At 37.0% G+C, this 26176-nt stretch overlaps 2 protein-coding genes across 2 annotated transcripts; both read right to left on the bottom strand.

The window, feature by feature from the left end:
- Nucleotides 1-1968: 1968 nt before the first annotated feature.
- LOC145064572 (uncharacterized) lies at nucleotides 1969-2574 on the bottom strand. The gene has a single exon (XM_079011994.1). It carries the CDS (start codon nucleotides 2572-2574, stop codon nucleotides 1969-1971), a length of 606 nt encoding a protein of 201 aa, XP_078868120.1.
- Nucleotides 2575-11253: 8679 nt separating this feature from the next.
- Nucleotides 11254-14846, bottom strand: LOC145063094 (receptor-like protein 7). The gene is made up of 2 exons (XM_079010684.1): nucleotides 11912-14846; nucleotides 11254-11556 (listed from the first exon to the last, which is right to left on the bottom strand). The coding sequence occupies exons 1-2, from the start codon at nucleotides 14811-14813 to the stop codon at nucleotides 11546-11548; spliced, it is 2913 nt and encodes a 970-aa protein (XP_078866810.1). The 5' UTR covers nucleotides 14814-14846; the 3' UTR covers nucleotides 11254-11545.
- Nucleotides 14847-26176: the final 11330 nt, after the last annotated feature.

Genomic DNA, 26176 nt, shown 5'->3' with positions numbered 1-26176 from the left:
GGTAGCAATCGTCTCCTCCATGAAAAGATACCGTGGAGAAAAACTCCCAGCAAAGCGCCCGGTACACCGGCTCTTGAATTCTAAAGACCCTGCTCTATCCATCACAAACCATTGTCTCCCCCTCGTATGTAAATTCCTTCAAAAGATAAGCTACTAACTCCTCCTCATACCAAACACTTTGCAACCAATCCCAATCAACCCTGTTGGGTACATAAATCTCCTTTTTTCTGACCTCAGTCAACTTCTTCTTCCATCTTGTCATGGTTGAGGCCGATTCAATTTGAGGAAAGTTCAACCAAGGAAAATCTCCTTGGTGTCCACTTGAGCTTTGACCCCTGTGAAACATTATCCCTGCAAAACAAAGAAAACACAACCCAAAAAATATAGAAAATCATCAAAAATAGATTACACCTGGGTCCCCGACTAGACTCGTCGAGTCCATGAACGACTCGGCGAGTCATATGAACTGCGCGAGTCAGTCGACGAGTCGATCAAAATTCGACCATGAAAACTCAAAATTTCTTCAAGGGTTTTGTCCAGGGAGATTACTAAGATGTATTAGGGCAAGAATAATCATCCATAACAACATAATTGATGTAAAATCAAAATCCTAAAAATTCACTAAAACTCAAAATCGGGTATTCTATGAAATTGACACCCTAGATCATCTAAAAATCATGACTTTAATAGAATTAAGGAAGAAATTAATTACCTTTGGTGATGGAAATCAAAAATCTTGAAGAAAAAGTGAAGAGGTTGATGAATGCTTGAGAGAGAGCACAAATGGAGGCGCACGACGAGTGAAGGGGGGAAACTGATTTCATTAGGGTTAAAAACCCTAGTTACCGGTTGTAAAAAAATAATTTTAAATTAATTTTTTTTCTGTAAATAAAACCGACTCGTCGAGTCAGGGTCAGACTCGGCGAGTCTGGTCGCGATTTTTAAAGTCACCTGGAATCTGAATTGACTCGTCGAGTCAAGGTTAGACTCGGCGAGTCAATTGAAAACAATTCAAAAATTATATAATTGTACCATTCATTTAGAAAAGAAAATTAATTCCAACCTACACTTAGCCCATACGCACTCTCAAGCAGTCATGTCTGATGATTTCAAAGATTAAAATCCTCAAAACGAAAATCAAACAAAACTAAAAAGATGAAAGAAAGCAAACTCTAATAAAAACGGGTTGCCTCCCGCCAAGCGCTTCTTTTTAAGGAGTCGTTAGCTGGACTCCTTCCCATTTACGTTTCTTCATCTTCCTGCATCGGGAATGCACGCCTAATCTTTTGCGGTTTGTACTTCGTCTTGTAAGCGTGAATTTTCTTCTTGTAAGCTCGTCTCAAGTCTTCTTTCTTCTTGCTTATAGCATCATCCTCAGCTGCATTAAATTCTCTTTTCTTCATCTTTTTCTTCTTCACCCCATTCTTTTGCACCTTGTCTTGCACTTCCTTTTCCTTAAACTTAATTACTTCATATTTGGTGAAAACTCATGCTCTAGGTTTGGTAATGAATGGTTGATCAGCATCTTCTTTCCTATCACTTGCCTTTTCCTCTTCTCTAAAGCTTGCCTCATCTTCAAGTGGAATATCTTCTTCTTCTTGCATAATCTTATCAAGGCATGCTACATGAACGTGTTGAAATTCACCATCCACTTCTCCTTTTGCTGCTTGTTCTTCTAAAGAATGAGGGAAAATCTTCATGTCCAGAACATACAGGGAGCTAGTAACAAGCAGATCAAAATCGTCCCAGTTGCTGGTAATTTCGACTGGACTCGTCGAGGCTGGGAAAGCGACTCGGCGAGTCGGATCGTATTCCACACTTCCCACTGTGTTTTCCGAGTTGGCTCCTTTCAGCAGCTTTTATATTTCCTCCAAGTCTTTGTCAAAATCTTCATTACCTCCAGAGGGTAGCAACAACTTGCTTCGATCTTCTTCTTGCAAAAGTGCAAGTTCTTTTTGTAGTATCTCATCATCCAAATAATTGAATGAGATCTCTTCGATCTTTTCTTTCTTCTTCTTGCTTGATCTCTGGCAAAGCTTTAAACACGACTGACTCGTCTCCGACCCTCAACGTTAGTGTGGATTCACATACATCAATTAATGCACATGCGGTGTTCAAAAACGATCTCCCCAAAATAATTGGAATTTCGAGGTCTTCTTCCATATCAAGTACCACAAAGTCTACGGGAAAAATAAATTTGTCGACCTTAATGAGAAGATCTTCAAAAACGCCTCTTGGATGAATTGTCGTCTTGTCCGCCAAATGGATCTTCATGTTAACTGGTCTTGGCTCTGGTAAATTCAGCTTCTTGAAGAAAGAGAAGGGCATTAAGTTGATACTTGCACCCGAATCGATCAACGCTTGAGTGGCAAGTACATTTCCAAGTTGGCATGGAATTATGATGCTCCCTGGATCACCCTTCTTTTCTGGTAGCTCACTCAATACTATCACCGCGACTTCAGCGAAATCTTTCCTAGCAGCAAATAGACCCTTTAGCAAGTTAAAGTACTTGGGTGTTTGAAGCATTGTTTCCACAAATGGAATGTTGACTTGAAGGGCTCGAACATGCTCCATGAAAGCTTTATACACTCTAACTTTTTCACTAGGGATGGCTCTGATTGGGAATGGCAAAGGGGGACTGTAGGGCCTAACAGTTTTGTCATCTGCGCATGGACTCGGCGAGTCTGGTCGGGTTTAGCTGGAGCTGACTTTTCTGCCTTTTCTGTGTTCACCTTGGAGATCTTCTGTGCAGGTGTGAGAATTTCTTCATAGCTGGAAGTCACAGCGTTCAAATTCTCCATTCTCGGATTATTTTCGGTGTTACTTGGAAGTTGACTCGATCTTCTCTCGTTCACTTGATGTGCAAGTTGTCCTAGCTGTTTCTCAATGTTGAGAATAGATGACTGCTGATTCCTTAGCATATTTCTGGTCTCTTGTATAGCAGCATCATGATCATTGTGCCTTTTTTCGGACGCGGCTATGAATCTAGTGAACATTTCTTCTAAATCGGCTTTCTTTTCCATAACCGGTTCTTCCTTTTGATAAAATCCCCTCTCTTTCTGCTTGTATTTCTCCTCCTTAGCCTTCTTGTATTCTTCGTACGAGAGCCATTCCTTCTTCGGTTTCCGCCAATTCTCGTCATATCGATCGCCGCTTGAGTAGAACACTTGAGCTTTCTTGTTTCCATTTTCATCCAAGTCACAGTCCTTTGTGAGATGAGGCCCTCTACAATTCTCGCATCCAACTCGAATAGCATGGATTGTTTGATCCATTTTTGTCATCCTTCTATCTAGACTATCGAGCTTAGTTATCACCGCCGCCATGCCATCATTTGCCGAGTTCACTACCCCCCGACTTACTTTATTTCTTGGATTGTGGTATTCTCTAGAATGCTTAGAGAATTCTTCAATTAGCTCCTTGATTACCGGGGGTGCCTTTTTCGTGAGCGGGCCTTGTGAATCGAGCAATTGCCTTGTGGTGACATTGACTCCATCATGGAAGATGGAGACCTCTTGTTGGCTATTGAGGTCATGGTGTGGGCAATTTCTAAGAAGACCTTTGTACCTTTCCCAAGCTTTATAAAGAGACTCCCGGGGTTGTTGCTCGAAGTTGGCGATGGCTTTCTTCAACTTATCTATTTTTGAAGCCGGGAAAAAGTGGTCTATGAACTCTTCTTTCATCATGGCCCATGTGGTGACCGATCCGGGAGGAAGTGACTTGAGTCAATCCTTTGCAGCACCCTTGAATGTGACTGGAAGCATGCGAAGTAGCTGGGTCTCGCGTGGCACATTTGGTACATTGAAGTAGTCAGCCACATCATTTACTTCATCCAAGTACTTGTAGGCGTCTTCGTGGTCTTTTCCATAGAAGGGAATCTCCTTGAGTTGGGCAAGGATATGACCCTTTAGCTCGAAAGTATCGGTAGTGGGAATTGCGGGTTGCACAAGTCCCGGGCCAGTGCCATCGCGCATCCTCTTCTTCCATTCCCCCATGGGGACTTCATCGATATTAGCCATAGCGATAGCTAAATCATCTTCAAAGTCGGATTCGTGCTCGTATGTGGGTTCTTCTTCTTCCTCGGTCTCGTACTCGGTGTCTTCTTTAATTGGGTCTTCGATTGTCAAAGAGGCACTGGATGCTCCTGATTTGCTGCTCCTCTTCTTGCTGAAAACGGACTTAAGGTTCTTTAGTGGTGAATTCTTTGAAGAAGTGGATTCTCCAACGGCTTTTCCTTTGCTCCTCCTTAATGCGGATTCTGGGTCTTTGAGAGGAGGGACCAGAGGTGTATCAGATCCTCGGGTCATGAAACAACTGTAAGCAAAACAAAAAACACGTAAAAAGAACAAAAACTAAATAAAAATTAAAACTGTGAATCAGCGATGAACTCGCCAAGTCGGCACGAGTGCACTCGGCGAGTTGAAGGCAAAAAAACAGAAAAATTTTCTAATTACTTTTAAAAATGGATTTTTATTAAAACTTATACTAATTACTAAATTACCTAAGAATTAACTCTGTGTAAGATAAATCTTACACAAAGGATTGATTAAACTAGAATTTAATGTTAATTTTAGAACCGTTCCTCGACAACGGCGCCAAAAACTTGATGTGTGCAAACTCAACTAGTTTTAAACCTACTTTTAATTATAAAATAAACACACAAAGGCAGTGGACCTATCAATTGTGGTATAGCTAAATAAGTAGGGTATCGAACACAGGGAACGGTAAATTAAAACTAAAAACTAATTTTATCTAAATTAATTAATAAGTAGGGGTTTTCTCTAGTTTTGCAAGACTAGAAACTTACTAACTATTACTTAAATTAAAAACTAGAAAAGCAAAGAATTAACTAGATTCAATAATGGGAAGGACTTCTGCTTAGTTCAACTCAATTGATCCTATGGTTGACATTATGGTAATAGTGCAATGGATTAACTCTTTTGTTGGTTACCGATTCAAGTGATTAGATTTGCGTTCACTACACTAATCCTTAGTGAATAAACTAAATCAAACAGTGATCAGTTGTCTAATTTAATTAAATTCACTAGATTAATTATTCGGGTTAATTTAGACTTGCAATAGTTAACTAATTTGGTCCTTTAGTTAACTTCTTGTTGATGGTCATCACACAAGCTCACACATGAATTTACCTAATTTTCTTATTAATTCTAGTTTCATGTTCATTAATCCTAGACATATGATAAAGTGGTCACATAAACATATGAGGTTGATAATCAAAAGATGTCCATACTATTTAATTACCTTCCTATTAACAGAAAATTAATTATCATTCACACACAAGGTTCTTTAGCAAGCTAAAACTAACAAAAATCACCAACATTGAATTAATCCTACCAATAATCAAACCATAGTCTCAATTTTGTATCCCCAAACAGAAGTTTAAGAGTTTTAGCTCATGATTGAAGTAAATAACAACAAATAAACGAATTCTAATTGTCTAGCCATAATGGAAAACAAAAGATTAAGTAGAATGATGAAATTTGCCTCAAATCTCCTTCGGAATTGGATTCTAGGTTGTATCTTCGTTCTCTAGGGTTCTTCTGGCTCTTCAATCGCAGCTAATCTCTCCAGAAGGGTTCCATAATTCTTTTCTGTCGATCTGAGAAGTTATCTTTATATTTGCGAAACGACTCGTCGAGTCAGGTGCCGACTCGCTGACTCGCCGAGTCCATCTCTCAATCCCCGTATGCGATAAGTCTCTGGGTCTTTGAGTCTTTATATTCTCGAATATTCGCTCGGACACGTCGAGTAGACGACCCTACTCACCGAGTAGGTGTTTTTTTTGTGGTTTTCTTCTTTGTTCAATTCCCGAGCTCTCAACCGCTTCTCCTATTTCCTTTTGCTTCCGAGCTTCACTTTTGGACTGAAAACATAATTGAAACACTTTTGAGTACCTTTTGTCCATGATATGCAATAATTTAGCTAATAAATGATAAAAAAATATATACTTAATATGAACTAAATATGCACATATCAGCGAGATTCTAGGCTAATACAAAAATGTCTCACGTCATGGTGGTGAAACAAATTTTTCGATATCTCAAGGGAACAAAGAGCATCAGAGTTCTCTGGTACCCTGCAAATGATATTTTTATGTTGCATGTATACTCTGAATCGAACTATGGTGGACTTCAACTTGATCTGAAGAGCACCTCTGGAGGATGTCAGTTCCTCGAAGGAAAACTAGTTAGCTGGTCATTCAAGAAGCAGAACTGTTTCGCACTCTCAACAACCAAAGTTGAATATATTGTCGCTGTCAGTTGTACATCTCAAGTTCTGTGGATGAAGTCTCAATTGTTATTGTTAGAATATGGTTTTTCATTCACATAGATTCCGATCTAATGTGAGTCACAGAGTGCTATCTCCACTTCTCATAATCCGATCCAACACTCCATGACCAAACACATAGACATTAGTACCATTTCATTCTAAACGGTAACATTAAACTCAATTTTGTTCCTACTGTTGATGAAATTATTGATCTCTTCATTATAGCATTAGAAGAAGCCAAATTTAATGGTTTCTTGAACAAGATGGGAATGTTGTTCCCCGATCTACAGTTCTTCAAGGAGGTTTTCACTCTCTGATGGCAACATCAGAAATTCAAAGGGCACTATTGAGTGTTCATCCTCAAATCCAATTCTCAGGAAGACAACACAACTGTTTTCCTTGGATCCCATGGATTATGACAAATTCGTTTACGTCACGATCGAGTTCATCTCCTTCCACCCTATCTCGATTCCTCTAACCAAACAACCCGATCCAAAATTCACTCTCAAATTGGTTACCAAAGCAATAGAAAGGATTAGGTGTTCCAAAGGGGTTATTGAAGTCTACATGACTGAAGACATGATTGTTCCTGTTACAATGGAGTTATTCCTTCGAGCCATTGGAATTCCTCCCAATTCGGAAGGATCTGTCGTGGTGGAGCCTACTGCTGCCACTGAGTTTCAAGGTTTTCTAAATCAAATTGGGATTATTTTCATAAATTAGGATAAAACATTAGGGATTTTCTGAAAATTTCCCTTTATTATATAGTATCTATTAAATATGGAGTGCACAGTTAATCGAAAGGTCAATAGGGGTAAGTCATTCATTATCAAGTCGATGAATATTTCACGTCTGTCATTCCCAAGCCAAAATCATATTCATCTCAAGTCTATATTTCGGGCTTGTGATGTGTTAATTAAGTTCACGACATCAAATATGAAAAGTTGTTTATTTAAAATGTATCACATTATAAAAACAATGAAATTTAAAATTTCTTGAAATATTTAGATATGCTGGACTGGGCTGGATATGAACCAGTCAATAACAGGGGACCTAATTTGGGCTTCACTCCGTTCAAATTAAAACCTGTAGTTTTGTCGACGAATTTCGCAACTGCTGGCCGCTGCTGTTTCATCGTCTAGATAAACCGTATCCAATGTTCAAAGCCAGGTAAACACCCATTGTCTGTTGCTTTCTCTTGAGTCTTGATTTCCAGCCCTTGTTGATATATATGCACTCCGTTATCTCCGCATTTCTTTGTCGTACATATGAATTTGATCAGTTCAGAGTATCTTTTACTTTTTATTCTGAAATTGATTTTGTGGGATTTGCAGACTCTAACCGTTGGTTTTTCCCTTTTACCTCCTTAGTTAGCTATCAACTTGTTGGGAAACTAACTGTGTCGATCAGTCATTGCAAGTGTTTGATTGAATTCCTAAACCAGCACATACTCTTTGGAGTTCCCAGTTGTTCTGCTTTTTATACTTACCAGGTTCCATGATTACAACCCATTTTGCAAAAACCAATTTGTTCCAAAACAAGAATCCCATCTAGGGGAAAATGATCACCCTCAAAATTACAATTTAATGTATACTTAAGAGGGGTAAGGGCATATGATAAGGAACATAACTTAGAAGCACAACAAGCCCAGCCCACAGTTAGTGAGCCCAAAGAGTCCAAAGTTTGGAGGGTGTACAGAAGGAGACAAAAAGGATAGTTGCATGGGGTTGCCAACAAAGAGTCGGTATGACAGAAGAGAGAGAAAGAATTATATAATTAGGCTCAGGAACAGTATTTATCTCTTATACAACTACTGCTAATTTTCTTTCTGGTTTATGATTTTGAGATAATTGTTGGTAAGATAAGTATAATTAAAGTATCTAGCATGCAAGAGAATGATAAGTAACATCAATATCAAAATAACAAGCCTTCAGACTAAGGTTTGTGGGAGGGAGATAGAGCTGAAATTGTGTTACCTTACATTACAAAATCTCATTAGTCGAAATGAAGTGTGTTTGGGTGATGTTGACTTTATTTCAAATTAGCTAGCAATACATTAAACCTTATTTTTATGTTCCCAATAAAAACAATTTTCGCTTGTCTAGGATTTTCATGGTTTGACTGGGTACTTATTCCGTCGTCCATCTAGTAAAAATTTGAACTTGTTTACATGATATGAATTAATGTTTTTATATTTAGCTTAGAAATAACAAGGCTTCAGACTAAGGTGTGTGATGATGTGTATGCTTATCCCTTGTTTGTGAATCTTGTATTTTATGTTGAATTTGAATATTTATTGTTTTGTTTGCAACCGTAGGAATGTCCAAGACAAGGAGTACGATAGAAAACAGAATCATGACGATGCATCTGCATCTACGAAGAAGAGATTTTATGAGAAGGGTTATTCAGATCTTAACCATGATATTCTTTTTTTGATTATGATGCAACTGGGGATCGTTGATTTTATTTGGTTTAGTGGAGTTTGCAAGTCATGGAGATCACTAGCACTCTCCAACTGGAAGATGTTTATGGCATCCAGACTCCCCGTTTCTATGCGAATCACTTATCGACCTTATGAGAAGAAAGAGTGGTACTTAGAGTTAGAAGAGTCTGAAGGAAGAAAGTTCAAAACTTTCATTCCCCATTCTGATGGTGGCAGGACCTTTTTTGGGTCAACTCGTGGCTACTTAGTATTTTTTGTGTGGAAAACACGTGATTTCTGGCTTGTGAATCCTATCACAAGGCATGAACTTCATTTTCCCGATCACCCCTTAATTGTATATTTTTCCCGGCCAACAGGCTTGAAGGCTATCCTTGTCTTTTCCCCTTCAGACACAGTAGTATCTGAGTGGGTGCTTGTGGTTTCAAAAAGATTCTGCGATTCAATATGGTTTTCTGTAGCGGGTAGTCGATCCTGGACTGAGGTTAATGTGCCCTCCATTACTTCTGCCATATATGATCTACATTTCTTCAAGGAGAAGATATATGTCTTATTCAGTTGTTCTTTATATGTGTTACAACTCTATCCAAACCCCAAATTTACATTACTCCAGACCAATAATTTTCAATGTTCATGCTACTGGGGGGAGTTTGTAAGTACAGCTGCAAACTTGTATGTGATGATTAATTTGGACTGGCTTCACAAACTAGATTTTGATGAAATGAAGTGGGTGCGCTGTGAAAAGGTTGATGAACATGCAGATGTTAAACTTGGGATTTGGGCTAACATTTGGTCAATGTGGTACTTTCCGCATGATTTTTTAAATGTTAATCTCTTACACCATAAGCCATAGACGTATGTATGACAAGTCAAACTGGATTTTTATTTGAAACATTTCAACATTTTGTGATCTGATGGTGGATTTGAATTATGCAGTTTATTGTTTAAATACATGATTCTTGAGGTGGCATAACTTTAACAGTATTATCTTATTTTCAGGTGATTTTTTGTCTTTCACTTTTGTATGTGTTTCTATTACATGATTGGTTAGTTTTGTGGGATTCAAGTTAGAAGCTCTATAGTTAATTAAAAGCTTGGAGACCTAAATGATGAAATCAAACAAAGGCAATCTGATTTCATCTTCTTAATTGTGTATGTGTTTATGTGATCTCACATTATGGTGCTAGGAATTTACACTCAGTATATATGATCAACATGTTGCTTTATTTTTTAAATTATCTGTTTCTTGGCTTTCTTTTCACGTGTTCCATTGATTAGGAATAGTGATAGAGATTCAATGGTAATGACATGAGAAATTCACAGAAACAAGGTAACAAAAATATCAATGTGCAACAAAAATAACCAGGGTTTCTTCCTCTCTCTAAGAAATCAATTGCAAAGAGCAACAAAATCATAATCATTCATTCTAATGTCCCACTACCTTGCTGTCCTCCTTTTTATTCCCTCTTTCACTATCCTCCAACAGACTACTCAGTCACTTTCTTCATTTCCCTTTTTTACCCTTCTTAAATATACTTCAGCATTCTCATCAGATGGTGATAATAAGAACTCAATGAAATTAAAGCAAATTTTTACATGTTCACCGGTAGTTTAGATTGTTTGGATGGTAAATTTGATGTAGTTATTTCTGGTAATTTTTAATGTTTTGGATGGTGAATCTGTCAAATATTGATTTCATTCAGCTGAAGAGACCTCAGTAAAGGAAATATTGGAAATTGTATCAGTTTTGAGATAAAACAAATAATTAAGTGTGAAATGGTAAAAGGATATTAAGCAATAACATAAAAATCGGGGTTTAAAAGAAAAACATTCAAAGCAGAGGACTAACGTGTAATTTGTTAAACTGTCAAAATATAAAATCGAATTTGTTAAACTCTTTCATATATCTTTTGGTGAAGGCAGGTGTAAGGCAGCATACATCGGCAATTGGAAGTCAGCAATCGTTATATTTTTGTATCTGTGCTAGTGTAATCCTTCATCTAGGTCGGTTTGAGCAAGGTATGTGCCTTAATCTGATGTATTATTTTGATTTTGATCGAATTGATGATAAAGTATGTTTTTTTATTAAGATATAACCATATTCAAGCTTCGGAATCAACCCAAAAGAGATTAGAATCAAACTGAATGATTGACCAAGAATTCGATAGATTTTTGGAATTCTTTGTCATATGGATTATTGTTGATTTTAGTGGAGAAATTGATGTTAGTGAAACTAATTAAACACATCTTAGGTGTTAAGATTCATGATATTGTTTAGAAGCATGAAAGAAAAAGCAGTAAACACCTTGAGACACAATTCCCAACAAGAATTTTATAAAGTATTTGTATACAACAGAAATTGTTAGATATATATTTTAATTGCTATAATCCATCTTAGTATATCATCTTTAGCCTCTAGGATGACGATTGTTACGTTTGAAATTGAAATCAGTGAGTTTAACATAGTAATGAAAAACAGAGACAACTTCATTGGTATCCTGAATCTGGGATAAGCACACTCACACTCATACAAAATAATCCAATCTGATGCATCTCATATTCATCATTTTTCTTTTAAAACTCATATTGACACAACCCAAAATCTGAGGCTGTGACTACTCACCAATAGTTTACATAACAGTCCATGATCATGCCACCAAAAACAAAAAACTTAAACAGTGGAAATCTTACTAAATTATATTTCACTAACCTTACATCAACATAATCTTTGACTTGTAATAAACATACTCAACGGTAAAATAGACTAAAATCCCTTGAATGCCTGCTGCACCTTCTCCTTGCTCTTCGAACATGAAGCTATGATACACCTGAGATACAAATGTACCACACACAAATATCATAACCGGGCAAAAACAGCTAACTTAAAGTAAAAAATAAATAAATAAATAAAATAAAAAATCTTTTGTATTTTGAAATTAAACCTTCTATGCGAATATGCATATTTGGCTTAACATATAATTTGATTAAATTTTTTGATAAATGATGAAAAACTAAGAGTAATTGTTAATAAGAAAAAGTTGAGAAACATATGTATTACAGTATTTTATATATTTGTAGATACAAGACATAAAATATTTTCAATTTTGTTGAGTAGTAGAGACCACATAAATATAATAAATTATTATCTTGGAAGTTGTAATGTAAGATAACGGATTATTGTACCTTGGTTTCTTCTTGTGTTACAAAGTGGCCTTACCCAAATGTCCTTCCTCTTAGTGAACCGATCACTACACCTTTTATATAGAAGATTTCCAATAACAACCCCAACAACCAGCCCACATCCAACTCCACAAAATACGATTATCCAATCAATTCTTTCAGTTGGGAAGAAAGACTCTGACTCATTGCTTGCTGGTGGACGTCTTGACGCTTTTGAACCTTGACATTTCTTAGATAAAGGTTTTCCACATAACCCAGGATTCCCCTTGTAGGAATCATTTTCAAATGTATTAAATTGTTGCCCTGTGGGTATGCACCCACCAAGATGGTTGAATGACACATTGAAAATGGAAAGGAAGTTGAGTTGCACCAACTGTGAAGGAATTTCTCCAGATAACTTGTTTTGGGAGAGGTCTATAGATTCAAGATTCTTTAGGTATCCCAAGGACTGCATGATTTGTCCAGTAAAATGATTGTTAGAAAGATTGAGTGATTGAAGCCCTTGAAGATCTTGGAGTGATTGCGGGATTTCTCCTTCAAAATGGTTACAAGAGAGATCAATAGCCATGAATATGGTTAAAATCTTTTCAAACCTTGTTCTGACACCTTTATGTATTATTGTCATGGAGTATACCGAGTATATACTGAATGATTTGAAGGACATATTAGCTTCCATAACATATGATTCATCATCATAAACGGATTTCATGGAATCCCATGTTTGGAAGTATTCATGGTGCAAATGACCACTAAAAGCATTGTTAGAGAGGTCTATGATCCGCAACTTAGGGAACTGTGGCCAAACAGTTGCGGAACGTTGAAGTGGACCAGAAAATTTGTTTGACCGCAAAACCAGAACTTGTAGATTGGAAAGGGTTCCCAACCAAGAAGGAAAGACATCATCAAAAAGGTTATCTCCAAGAGAGAGAACCTCTAAATTTGTACAATTTGTCAATGACCTTGGCAGCTGACCCGTAAATCGATTTTCACTCAAATCAATACTTCTCAAAGGGCTTCCTAGCATAAACACATTCATCATTGTACCATCAAAGTTATTTCGTCTCAGATCCAAAACCAACAGAGAATTGCTTAGGTTACCCAAACATGGAGGTAGGGTTCCACTCATGTTGTTAGAAGATAAATCTAACAGTTGAATAGATTTCACTTCACAAATCAATTCTGGTATTTCTCCTGTCAAATAATTGTTTGGGGCTGAATAAACAGTTGTGGTTTGTGGTGGAATTGGTAGTTGTCCTCCTATGTGATTATTACCGATGAAAAAACCTTCCAAAAATCGCCATGGTAGAAAATGTGGATTCTTATGAAAGCCAGTGATGGAGTTATCTGAAACATCAAACTGTTGTAATGTTTCTCGGCTGTTGTTCCAAATCCACACTGGTACCAGGCCATCAATTTTGTTGAAGCCGAAAAATAAGGCTGTCATTTTATTTTGAAAGCGCAAAAAGGCTGGAAACTCCTTCAAGTTGCATGATTGTAGGTCTAAGACTTTTAAATGTGGTAAGGTGGTATTGGTGTAGTTGTTGGTGACCACTAATGATATGTTGTTATCACTTAAGTAGAGAGTTTCGAGGTTGTTGAGTCCTATGAATATGCCGAAATCTACCCTACCACTGAAATTATTCATACGTAGGCCAAGATATTGCAGACTTTTGAAGTTGGAAAATGACCTTGAAATTGGTCCCTGCAATTGATTATACTTAAGGTTTAACCTTCTTAGTTGGGTGAGGTTGAAAAACGAGGATGGTATATGCCCAATTAGTGAATTTCTTTCGATTGAAACAACACCAAGTTTGGTTAGGTTTGCAAGAAAGTGTGGGATTTCACAGTTTATGCTCATATTAGCTAGATATAGTTCACTAAGTTTAGTCAGTTTGCCAAGCCAATTAGGGAAGCAACCATTCTCAAATTTGTTACCATCAAGTTGCAAAACATGGAGTCTGGAAAGACCAACCAATGAAGGAACAAAGCCTGTGAACTTATTGCTACCAAGACCCAATGTAGTGAGCTGCGTCATGTTATTGAGTGAACTTGGAATGCGCCCTGAGAAACCAGTGAAAGATAGATTCATATGTTCAAGTAAACTGTTGTTATAAAATTCAGGTAAAGATCCAGTGAGGTTAGTATTGGATGCCACATCAAGAATTTTCAACTTTGGTAGCCCAAGAATAGTGGCAGGGAATTCATTCCAAAGTGAACAATCTGATAACCTTATTGACATCAAAGAAGAAAAGTTGGCCAAGAAATGAGGCACAAAAGAACTAATGTCAACCCTGGAGAGATCGAGTTCTTTGAGTCCTGTCAAGTTTTGCAGTAGTTTCTTGAGGCCACTAGGACTTTCAAGCTTTAGTGGATTCCTTGACAGATCTAAAGAAAACAATTGCACCAACTGCGAGATTTCATTCGGTATTTGGCCACTAAACCCAGAATCAGAGAGATTGAGGCTTCTTAATTGCTTTAGACGACCAACCTCAGATGGTATTTCAGATTCATCAAATTCATTCATGGCAAGGTTGAGGCTTTGAAGATGCACAAGGCTGAAGAGCTTGCTGCTAGAGCTGATATGCCCACAAAGAAACCTTTCGCTCAAGTCAAGGGCAACCACAAGAGGGTACTCATGGTCGTTGCTACACTCCACCCCATACCACAAACAACAATCAAAACCAGCATCTGATGGATTGCTTGTGGGTTTCCAAGAGTCAAATGTCTGAAACCAACTGGCAGCACAAGCCGCATCATCTTGATGAACTAGGCTTTGCTTAAACTGAAACAAGGCTGAGCATTCTTCATCATGGCTTACCGATGATCCAGCGCATGTGACTGTGACCATTACATAAAGAAGGGCGATGATTTGCAACATGTTGAAGTGATTCAAGTATGGAGCCATAAAAAAGGGGTATATATAATATTATATTTGTTTGTAGACATGAGATGTATCATATGTCTTTGTTTAACATTCAGCCATATAACTAGATAAGAAATGAAAGATCTAGATACATAGATGAAGAGGGAAAAATAAAAGGTAGATAATGAATCAGCTAATAGAGCCAAAATAGTATGACTTTGACTAAAAACTATTGACTAAGTATAACAAAACAACAATATATATCCTTCAAACGATTAAACTTTCTTGGTTTGTATGCCTAGGCTCATTTAGGATAGTCAAATGAAGTATCTTTCAACTTCAGGTTACGTGATCTTGTGGTTTAGATGGAGCAACTTTGACAAGATTTTCATTGGTGCAACGTGAACCAATCATCGGTGGTTTTATATATATATATATATATATATATATATATATATATATATATATATATATATATATATATATATATATATATATATATATATATATATATAGAGAGAGAGAGAGAGAGAGAGAGTGTTAGGTTCAAATGTTTTTAGCAAGTATTGTGTGCCTAAATGCACCAATGAGAATTCAGGAATTAATAAATCATTAAATAAATTAAAAAGGGTATAATGGTAAACTTGGTTTATCTAATTATGGTAAAAAAAATATTTCAATTAATCTCTCCTTAATTAGTTAAACCCTACCAAACTAACATCCCTTTATCAGTCGGCCGTCGATCACAAAATCATCTCGTCTCAAAATAATTTCTCGAGTGTATGGCAGGGAGCCACCCTTGAAGCCTTAAACCCGACAGGAAAACGAGTGGGGGATGAGAGAACTTGGTGGTGGTCGATGATTCTATGGGTGTTTGGTTGTTGTTGATTTATAGAAAGAATGAGGGAGGAAGGATTTGCAGCCAATAACGTGGGTGGTGACAAACAGCATCTCCGATGAGGGTGGTTTGACAGTGAGGATCGACGGGAAGTAAGGGAAAGGGTCTCCGGTCTTTGACTGGCCGCATGAGGTGTTATCATTCGTCGATCAAGGGGTGTTTGGCTGGTTTACCGGTCGTCGATCATCAATCAGGTAAAAAAATTCTTTTTTTATTTTATTTAATGTTTAATAGAAATAATTGGGGTGTTTGGGTTTTCCTGGAAAATTGATATAATGAAGGGGATATGGGTTTGAGTTTTGAAGGAAATCGATGGGTGTTTTGATTGGGTGTTTGAGCTTTGGTGTTTTGACAGGGAAAATGAAGGAGAAGCAATGAAGGTGTGATGTCCCATTTTCTTGATTGATTTGTCAAGAACAACACCGTGTTCTTGACTGAAACGTGATACTTAGAAGAAGAAATAAGGTAATTGGATGTTGCTTCTTTGGTGATTCATTGACTGTCAATCAAAAGGAAACACATGTTGAAACAGAATAAAAGTTAATTTAAAACTCAATCAGGTGTCTTATTTTCTTTATTGATTACAATATTCTATTATCTGAGATTTGATCAGTGTGCTTCGATTTTACTACAATTGGATGGTTTTGTTAGGACCAAATTAATAGTTGCCCTAAAAGTGTTTGATGAAATGCCAAAGAGAAATATTACCGTATTGATCGCTCAACATGTCATGGCTTCAAATTGTATTCATGGTTAGTAATCGAATTTTTATCGAATGTTTATCGATTCTGCATATCATCTCCATTGTTCTACTGATTTATGCATTTTTCACTTTGATATTTTTCCAATAGAATGCATACGGCAACTGAATCTTAAATTCAAATTCTATAGGAATGGAATCAAGAATTACAATTCTGTTGGAATGGAATATAGATATTTTTTTATAGTTTTTATTCTCTTAGAAACCGAACACAGAAGGTATAACCTCCTGTGTAACTCATTTACTTTGCAAACTTTATTAATTAAAATGAACCATCATCTATGAACTTTTCATCCAATTGCTTTTTGATTTTGATTTTGAATCACGAATTCCAGTTCTGTTGGAATGGAATATGGATTAATTGTTTTATTCTATTTAATGCACTAAATTTTTTATTATTTTGAAAATTGATTATGTTTTCCTTGTGAATTTAGGTTTCGAAGATGTTGCCATTAAAGTGGAAAATGAAGAAAACATGGAGAACGATATTTGTATTCTAACAAAATGTATTCTGTCAGAATTTATAAATTGTTTCTTAGCAATAATATTCTTTTGGAATAGAGTAGTGTTTTTGTTAGATTTTGATGATTTTTTTTCTTTTTTAACCATTTTTAGTTTTAATCTTTAAGAATAAATGTAATCATTAAACCATTATTAGTCATAATTTTTTTAGAATGATTGTAATAATTGTTTATAGTATTTTTCTTTACCGATGAATGTAAATAGTGATTCTTAAAGAATAAAATCCGTATTCTTTAGAAAATGTTATTCTTGATAATATGTTGTATAATTCTTTAAGCATGTTTAATATAAAAAAATATATTAAATGAAACAATATTCTGCAAGAATAAAATCGCAATATGTTTATTAGTTTATTCTTGACTTTTTTGTCATTCTGACAGAATAAAATCGGTTGTTATTAAAAGTAATATTAAAATTAATTTAAAAAATTCAGATTTTTTAAAAATAAGGGAATTAATGATCCCTTAAAATCCGGAAATTTCCTTTTTTAAAATAGGTTAATTGACCAAAATACTCTTTTGCTGAAATTTGTGTGATTATAGGATACATGATACCCTATTGTAATATCATAGACCCTCAGATCATGATTGTTGATTATATTCATCCGGTGGTCCAGATCTGTGCATTCTGGCATACAATATTTACTAGAAACAATATAACCTAACCATATATATATATATATATATATATATATATATATATATATATATATATTTGCAATTTAAAGATTAAATGTAGCAAGAACTTCTAGCCAAAGCCCTGCTTCTTGATTCTTTACTTGAACCGTCATTATGCTTTTACTTTGTTTTGGTACTCGTCCTAGGCTAAGATAAAATGACTATTTTTCTAAAAAAAATTATAATGTTTTATTATAAGTTTAATAAGCTAAATGGATCTCCATCCCCTCCACTTTTGCACACAAATGGAACAGTAGAAAAAGTTAAAAAGTGTAACATGAAATAAAATTAATAGAAAGTTGGAAATTTAAGTATTTAAGAACACATTTTATAGTTTTGAATAGTTTTTTGTTTTCATTGATTGCTTTAAATTTATTATTCCCACAAATGTGACCATTTGATGTTGTTCTAAAAAACGTGCCCCTTTAATTATTGAAGGTCATCACTAGCCCAATAGAATGAATGTTATTGTCTAGAAGAAGTTAGCTTGTTCTAATATGGTCTGGAAGATTCTAGAATATTATGGAATATTGTGGAGGAGTCTAGAAGACACCGGAAAACACTAGAATACTCTAGAAAAATATGGAAGACCCTAGAAGTTTATGGAACATTCTAGAAGACAATAGAATGTCATAGTCTTCTCTAGAAGCGTCCTAAGAGGCTTATCAATAGGTGTGGAGCTCATTTTCTTCAAACCATCCGAGAAACACTTCAAAGAAAGCAATGTTTGTAGTAGTTTCTCAAAGTGTAAGTTATTTTAAGTGGTCTTAATAAAAGTATTATTTTTTCCTACATAAAGATTTGTGCTCAACATTCTAGTATTAGAGCAAGGTTTCTTGATAGTGAGAACGAGTGATTCTCTTTGTATCAGGAGTAGTCTGTTACTCTACAAGTTTAGCGTTGATGCTAATTTGTTTGGTATTACCGAGGTACTGCCAACATGATGAGTAATCTCCAAGTTGTCGTAGGAATCAAGAAACTTAACAACAACATACAAGTACAATATGTGGGAACATGTATGAAGTCCTACTTACATGACAAGATCTATGGGACGTCTTTTGCATAAGTGAAACTATGACACCAAAGGAAGATATTAATGGCGCTCTGTGCAAATGGAAAATCAAAGACGGCAAGCCTTGAAGACCACAATTGAAGAACAGATGTTGGAGCATATTCGAGATGGGAACACGCCAAAAGAAGCTTGGGACACATTTGTGATGCTTTTCTCAAAGAAGAATGATACGGGACTACAACTTAAGATAGCATAATGGGAATGCACCATAGACTTGATAATGGTGCATATGGATGACCATCACATGGTATTGGGAATGGATTTCCTAGACAATGTATAACCCTAGTCATTTGAGAGAGATGATACCATGCTTATCACTAAGGGTTCAATAATTCACATTGTACTCTTAAGTAGAAACATGATTGGTTCTCGAATCCTATAAACTATGCAACTCAACAAAAGTCTCAAGAAGAGTGAGACAACATTTATGACAACCTTGAAGGAGGAAGTTGTTCCCTATAATATGGATGTTCCGAAGGAGAATAAGAATATGACATCCCCAGAGTTGCTTAAAAAGTCGCATCTTAGACAAAAAGTGGAACATGTGATAGAGAAAATGGATAAGGCGAATCATAAGAAAAACAAATTGATTCGTAAGAGTGAAGTAGAATCTCTTAATCGAGTAACATATAAAAGAGATGATCACATCAATAAGGGGTCACATAATAACATGTTAATATTTCAAGAATTTTCCAAGGCTTGTAAAAGGGGCAACCCACATGCTTACAAGTTTTCCAAAGGCAGGCATGAGAAACTATACAAGATTGTTCAAAGGGCTATGAAACAATATTATGGTGCATCAAAAGGCAACCAAGAATGTTGTTGTCAACTACGGAAACAATATACGAAGCAACGACTGCAACAACTTAGGGAAAACAAATCACGTGGAAGATAAAAGGTTTTAAAGGAAGAAGTCAATATGAGACATGTCAAGACTAATGACCAAGTAGCAGATGAAGTTCACAAAGGGTTGAGTATTGAAAAATGTGAGGACTTTAATTGTCAGCTCAACATGGTACGATGAATAAGGGGTAGTGTTGAAGTTCATCACTAGCCCAATGAAGATCAGCCCAATAGAACCAATGTTATTGTCTAGAAGAAGTTAGCTTGTTCTAAAATGGTTTGGAAGATTCTAGAACAGTATGGAATACTATGGAGGAGTCTAGAAGACACCAGAAGACTCTAGAAAACTCTAGAAATATATGGAAGGCCCTGGAAGTTTATGGAACATTCTAGAAGACAATAGAATTTCATGGTCTTCTCTAGAACCTAATAGAAGGTTATAGAAACATATGGAAGCTTATAGAGTATGATAGATAGTTCTAGAGTTATCTAGTAAGTAATAAGTGTATTGTAGTATTTAGAAGCTTCATAAGAGGCCTATAAATAGGTGTGGAGCTTATTTGCTCCAAACCATCCAAGAAACACTTCAAAGAAAGCAAAGTGTGTAGTAGTCTCTCATACTGTAAGTTCTTATTAAGTGGTCTTCATAAGTGATTTTAATATTATCAGATATGTAATTGTTGGGTTTAATATATACGTGCATATATTCAATCTCTTGGCTTATCTTTAAGGCTTAGTCTTGCTCTGGTGTAATGGCCCATTAGGATATTGTATTTATTGTTTGTTTTTGTTTCAATGTAAAATAGAGGAATAAGTGTCGTTTCAAAAATTGATACATGTATATTTTTTTAGAAAATACTTAAAATAAACTATAAATAAGAGTATTTGGTATAATTAAGTCAAAGATAATAGATTAGTAGGTAATTAAAAGTGTTGAAGACAAATTGAAATTAAAAACAAATTAGAGGCTTTAATTAAAACTGATTATAGGAAATATGTTTAAAGTATTTTTTTTCTTAAACTGAAAATCGTAGTATATCAATTTATACATCCCACATCTAATGTTAAAGAAGAAAAGTTTGCTTCGAAGTCGGTTAGTCGGAGTCGCATTAGTGAAGGTATGTTCATTATCTTTGAAAACTTTGTTTGATTTGTGTTAAATTGATGAATGTCAAATAATTAGTTGCTCGAACGTACCCTAAATCAGAACATATAACTAAATTAGAAAAAAATTGACTTGACATCACGTTTTGTGACCTAGTTTTGTTAATTCTGGGAAATTATACATCGAACTGGGTAATGGTGATTAAAATGAATTAAATAATGTTAATTAATGAAATTGAGAATATGATATGATCTAAAACTATGAGGTGATGTTCAATCAAGTAAGAAGTAAGTTAAATGAGAGATTCGATCGAGTAGGAAATAGGGGAGGGGTTGCAAGACCTGGGAAGTGGGCAGGGTGGTTTTGTTTGTTGGTTTTTGTTGTATGGGGCATTTTAGTGTCATGTATAGGAGGGCATGCATTGAAACGAAAAAATTGTTAGAAATTATTATATATTGCATATTGATGATAGAATTGTTATATAATGATCAACCAATCATGAAAAATTTCCCTGTTTGCTTAAGTTGGGGACCAATCATTTACTCATTTACTTATATCTCCTGATTACTATGAAACCAACATATTGAAGGGTAATAAATACGCTTTACTACTTGCTTAAAAAGGACAATTGAAAATTGTTCATGGTTATGGCAAGAGTATAGTAAGGGTTATTTCATGTGCAAACTGTGTCATGGTATCTATGAAAGTAAAAACTAATTGTCTTCAAAGGTGGCATGATAAATCTAACCAATCAAATGATCATCATGCAAGACCATATGACCAGCCTGATGGGACTTCTTTCTCGTTATAATAGCACGAGAGATCTTTACCCCTTCACCAAACCTTCTAGTTCTACTGCTCTACTTGCCGCTTCTCACAATCGTTGGCATGCTTGTTTGGGTCACCCGGGCGCTCCTGTTTTAGATTTACTTCGTTCAAAATTTTCAATTTCTAGTAATAAACCTATAACTTCTTCTTTGTGCAATGCTTGCGAACTATCTAAACATACTCTCTTACCTTTTTATGATTCGCAATCTGTTACTTAAGCACCATTTGACATTATACATTGTGATCTTTGGGCATCCCCAGTCTTAAGAAATCTGGTTACAAATATTATATGGTCCTTATTGATATTTTCACTCATTATGTATGGGTATACCCCCTCAAATATAAATCTGACACATTTCTCACTTTTACAAAATTTCACAAGCTTATCTATATGTAATTTAACCAAACCGTTAAGTCATTCCAATGGGATATTGAGGCAGAATTCTACAATAATGACTTTAAATCCTTTGCCCAAACTCACGGTCTCGTCTTCCGGTTCTCTTTCCCTCAAACTTCCCAACAAAACAGATGAGCCGAATGGATGATTCGTCGCATTAATGACATTATTCGTGCGCTTCTCACTCATGCCTCTCTTCCCCACTCATTTTGGGTCAAAGCTCTACACTTCGCCACCTACCTTCATAATATCCTTCCTACTAAACGCCTAAATTTTTCCACACGTGCCTTCTCTCTCTATGACTGCCAACCATCATATGGCCATCTCCGCACCTTCGAGTGCACTTGTTATCCTAATATCTCATCTAATCAATCTCATAAACTCCAACCAAGATCCGTCAAATGTGTTTTCCTTGGTTATCTGGAAAACATTCGGGATATCAATGCTTTGATCCATCAACTGGCAAAGTCTATCTGCCTCATCATGTTACATTTTATCAAACCTCATTTCCCTTTGCCAATACCCCTCCCCCTCCTTATCATTTGAATTTCTTGATGACCCCCTCCCCCTTCATGCTTTTCCCTACTCCACATCCACCAACCCTTCTCCACCTTCAACACCACCTCATTCCACCACCCCTACCCAATCTTCAACACCACCTCACTTCAGCTCCTCATCTCCTCACAGCCTATCTTGACCTATTCTTGCTAGTAAAAAGCCCCATCCACCACCACTGACCCTTTAACAATGCCTATACCTCCCTCTCACACTCCACCTTCACCTATAAAAACCCATCCTCAATCCACTCCACCTCAAACTCCCCCTCAACCCCCCACCTTCCTATTCACCCCATGACCATATGTGCACGAGCAGGAGTAACCAAACTTGTTACCCGTCTAAACCTCCATACCATCTCTACTCCACCTATCTCTCCGATTCCTACATCTATCTCTGCCACCATGTCTGACCCTAATTGGCTACGAGCCATGGAAGATGAATTTCGAGCTTTACAACTGAACAAAACATGGGAACTTGTTCCCCAACAGACCGACAGCTGAGTTATTCGGTGTATGTGATTGTTTTGTCACAAACTTAAAGCAAATGGAACACTTGACCGCTAGAAAGCACGAATGGTGGTCAATGGGAAATCACAAATAGTAGGTGTTGACTATTTAGAAACATTTAGTCTTGTCGTGAAGCCAGCTACTATACACACAGTTCTCAGTCTCGCAGTCTCACAAGGTTGGCCGATACATCAGTTGAAATATCCCAAATTTCGAGTCCAAAAATTTCATTTTTAATTAATTGATTTATAAAACTCCCATAAGAAAACATAGTGAAGACATATCATTTCATAAAACTAATATCTCATGTCTGAAAAGCAAACCATAAATATAACAACGTCAGAGTACAATCCCAAGAATCTTGTAATGCGGAAATCCAGCATGTGTGTATGATGTGCAGCTACCGCGCCGGCTCCTTCCCCTTCGCTGAGGAGGTACCTGAAACAGAAATGGAAACTATAAGCACGAAGCTTAGTGAGTTCCCCCATCATACCACATACCATACAATCACATAACATACATATACTGTCAGGCATATCTGGGTGCCCGACCTACCCCTTCGGTCCTTTCGACCAGATACTGCCTAGTATAACTGGGTGCTCTCCTCCCCTTCGGTCCTCTCGAACGGATACTGCCTAGCATACCTAGGTGTTGGCCTCCCTTTGGCCCTATCGATCGGATACTGCCTAGCATACCTGGGTGCTAGCCTCCCCTTCGGTCCTCTCGACCGGATGCTAGGGACTATCTCACCCCTCTACTACTACCATGTAACATGTAACACATAATCATATTTTATCTAGCTTGACTGGGTATGATTACCCCCCTTCGGCCCTATCGACCGGAAATCTTGGGGACTATCTCCCCTATTACTACTAGCATATAACATCATATCATACTAGCACATAATATATTAGGTAGTATCAAACCTAGATGAATATCACAAAGACAATCATCTAACATACGACTCTTACTGTTGGGCCGGCATTGGTGCCTTAGACCCACTTCTACTAGATGGTAAGTCACCTTGCAAGGCCGACTGCTGAAAAGATGATCGGTCTGACTGCTGCTCCGGTGATCCCTCGGCTATAAATCCATAAAACACTTAATCAAACACTGATAACTATTCTTAGGGTAAAATGACTATTTTACCCCTGACCAAGTCAAAGTCAAAGTTAACTTCCAGTTGACCCGACTCACCGAGTTGGGCCGCCAACTCGTCGAGTCCCTATCCTTTCATCTGTCCTTCGTCACGCCTCTGCTCGTCGAGTTTGGCAAAGACTCGATGAGTTATCCTTCTAAAACAACCTCGAATGAACCTTCATCCGACTTGCCGAGTTGTATGAACAACTCGTCGAGTTCATCTCCATCCTATGAACAAGTCTTGCCCTCGACTTGACGAGTTATGAACAACTCGTTGAGTTAAAGTTAGGAGATTGCCTTGGACTCGCTGAGTCTGTTCATACATTCGTTGAGTCCTATGATTACCAGGTCTATGGCTAAATCCAATGTGTTGGGTCACTCCCCCATACCCCTTTAAGACCACTCTAACATTCACTGGGTTCCTTCGAACCATAACAGAAAAGGGAAGTCAAGCCATGGACTCGTCGAGTCCCAAGAACGACTCGCCTATTCGAGAATGCTCATTTCTCGATTTCTTATGTACAACACTTGACCAAAAGATATATCTAGGCTTCTAAGATCGATCTAGCATGTAAAGTTACAAAATTTACGTGCATGCATGAGACTATGAGCTCAAATGGCCCTAAATGAGACTCTTAATATGCATGGGGGCTCTCCAAGGCTCCAAAATCAGTTCCTTTCTGCCTTGTAACCCCTTTAGGACCTTGGATCAAAAGTCTTAGTCCCCAACCATGCTTGCACTCATGATTGGTCACCAAGAATGGCTCCTAAAAGCCCAAAATCACCCTAAAAAGGGATCTAAAACATGAAAGAGCAAGGTATCAACTTTATACCTTTAAAGAACTGTAGATGGTATACAAACTCGAACTCGCCTGGCCTCCTCTTGATTCCTCAAGCTTTTCTCTTCGTTCTTATGTTCCAAAATCACCAAAAACCACCACCAAGGCCTTAGATCTTTACACAAACGATTAGTGTTTGATATGGAGGGTTCCGAGAGCAATGTGGACGAAGGGAGGCTAAATGAGATGTTTAAATAGGGTGTAATCCCTTAGATTAGGGTTTTGTCCAAACAGCGCATACACGTCGAGTCGGTTTGCCGACTCATCGAGTAGGTCACTAAACTCCCACGTCCAAAGTCGATTCTACTTGATGAGTTTGACCTCAACTCGCCGAGTCCCAGGCCAAAATGCTATAATTACTTGAATGAAAAATACGTACCAGGAACCGGGTGCCACAAATCTCCCCCACTTATCTTAGACTTCGTCCTCGAAGTATGGTGCTCGATCCTGAAAAAGCTCTAGGAAATGCTCCATCATCTCGTCCTCCGGCTCCCACATCCATTCCGAGCCTTTTCGGTGCTGCCATTACATCTTCACCAGCTTGACCTTGTTGTTCCTCAAATCCTTCGACTTCCGATCGAGGATTTCCACAGGCCGCTCAATGTAATTCAGGCTATCATCCACCTGAATATCTGATCGATCTATATATATATATAACACAATAAATTGTACTAAATATGTTGAATTAATGTATGATTGCCCAAGAATGGCACTACTTTGATGAGTTGTTGAACTTTATATGCAGGTCATTATATACGACTAAATTGGGTGGAAACTGCAAGAAAAATAAGCAAAATGAAGTTAACAGGCGTGGGAGACGAATTGCTAAAGCAATGATGAAAACTGGAGCTGAGAAATTTGACCACTCTTCAATGTTTTGCTCATATCTCAAGATATAGAGCTCTGATTGACATGAATGAAGAAGTTCTGAAAACTAGAAAAAATTTCCTACAACTTTCATGTTTTGTGTTTTTACTGATTCTACTGTTTTCATCACCAAAATGGGTAACAAAGATGAGAGACGTCCTAAAACGTGTCTAAGACGTCCCCTAGGACGCCTACCCGTTTTAGGCCATTTTCAAGTGCAAATCAAGGATGACAGAAGGCATGTAAAACGCCATGAAGGATGCCCAGACGTCCTATATGACGTCTAAGATGCCTACTAGGACGCTGACGTGGAAAACAACTCCGAAAATCAGTTTTTTAGCACCTATTTAAAGGAGATTTAACCCTAAACGACTTTGGACTTCTCCCCTATGA

Source organism: Lactuca serriola, chromosome 7 (assembly GCF_051521515.1).
Source record: "Lactuca serriola cultivar US96UC23 chromosome 7, Lser_US96UC23_V15, whole genome shotgun sequence".
Classification (NCBI taxonomy): Eukaryota; Viridiplantae; Streptophyta; class Magnoliopsida; order Asterales; family Asteraceae; genus Lactuca; species Lactuca serriola.
The sequence above is the reverse complement of the archived record's forward strand: the minus strand, read 5'-3'. Positions and strand labels throughout refer to the sequence as shown.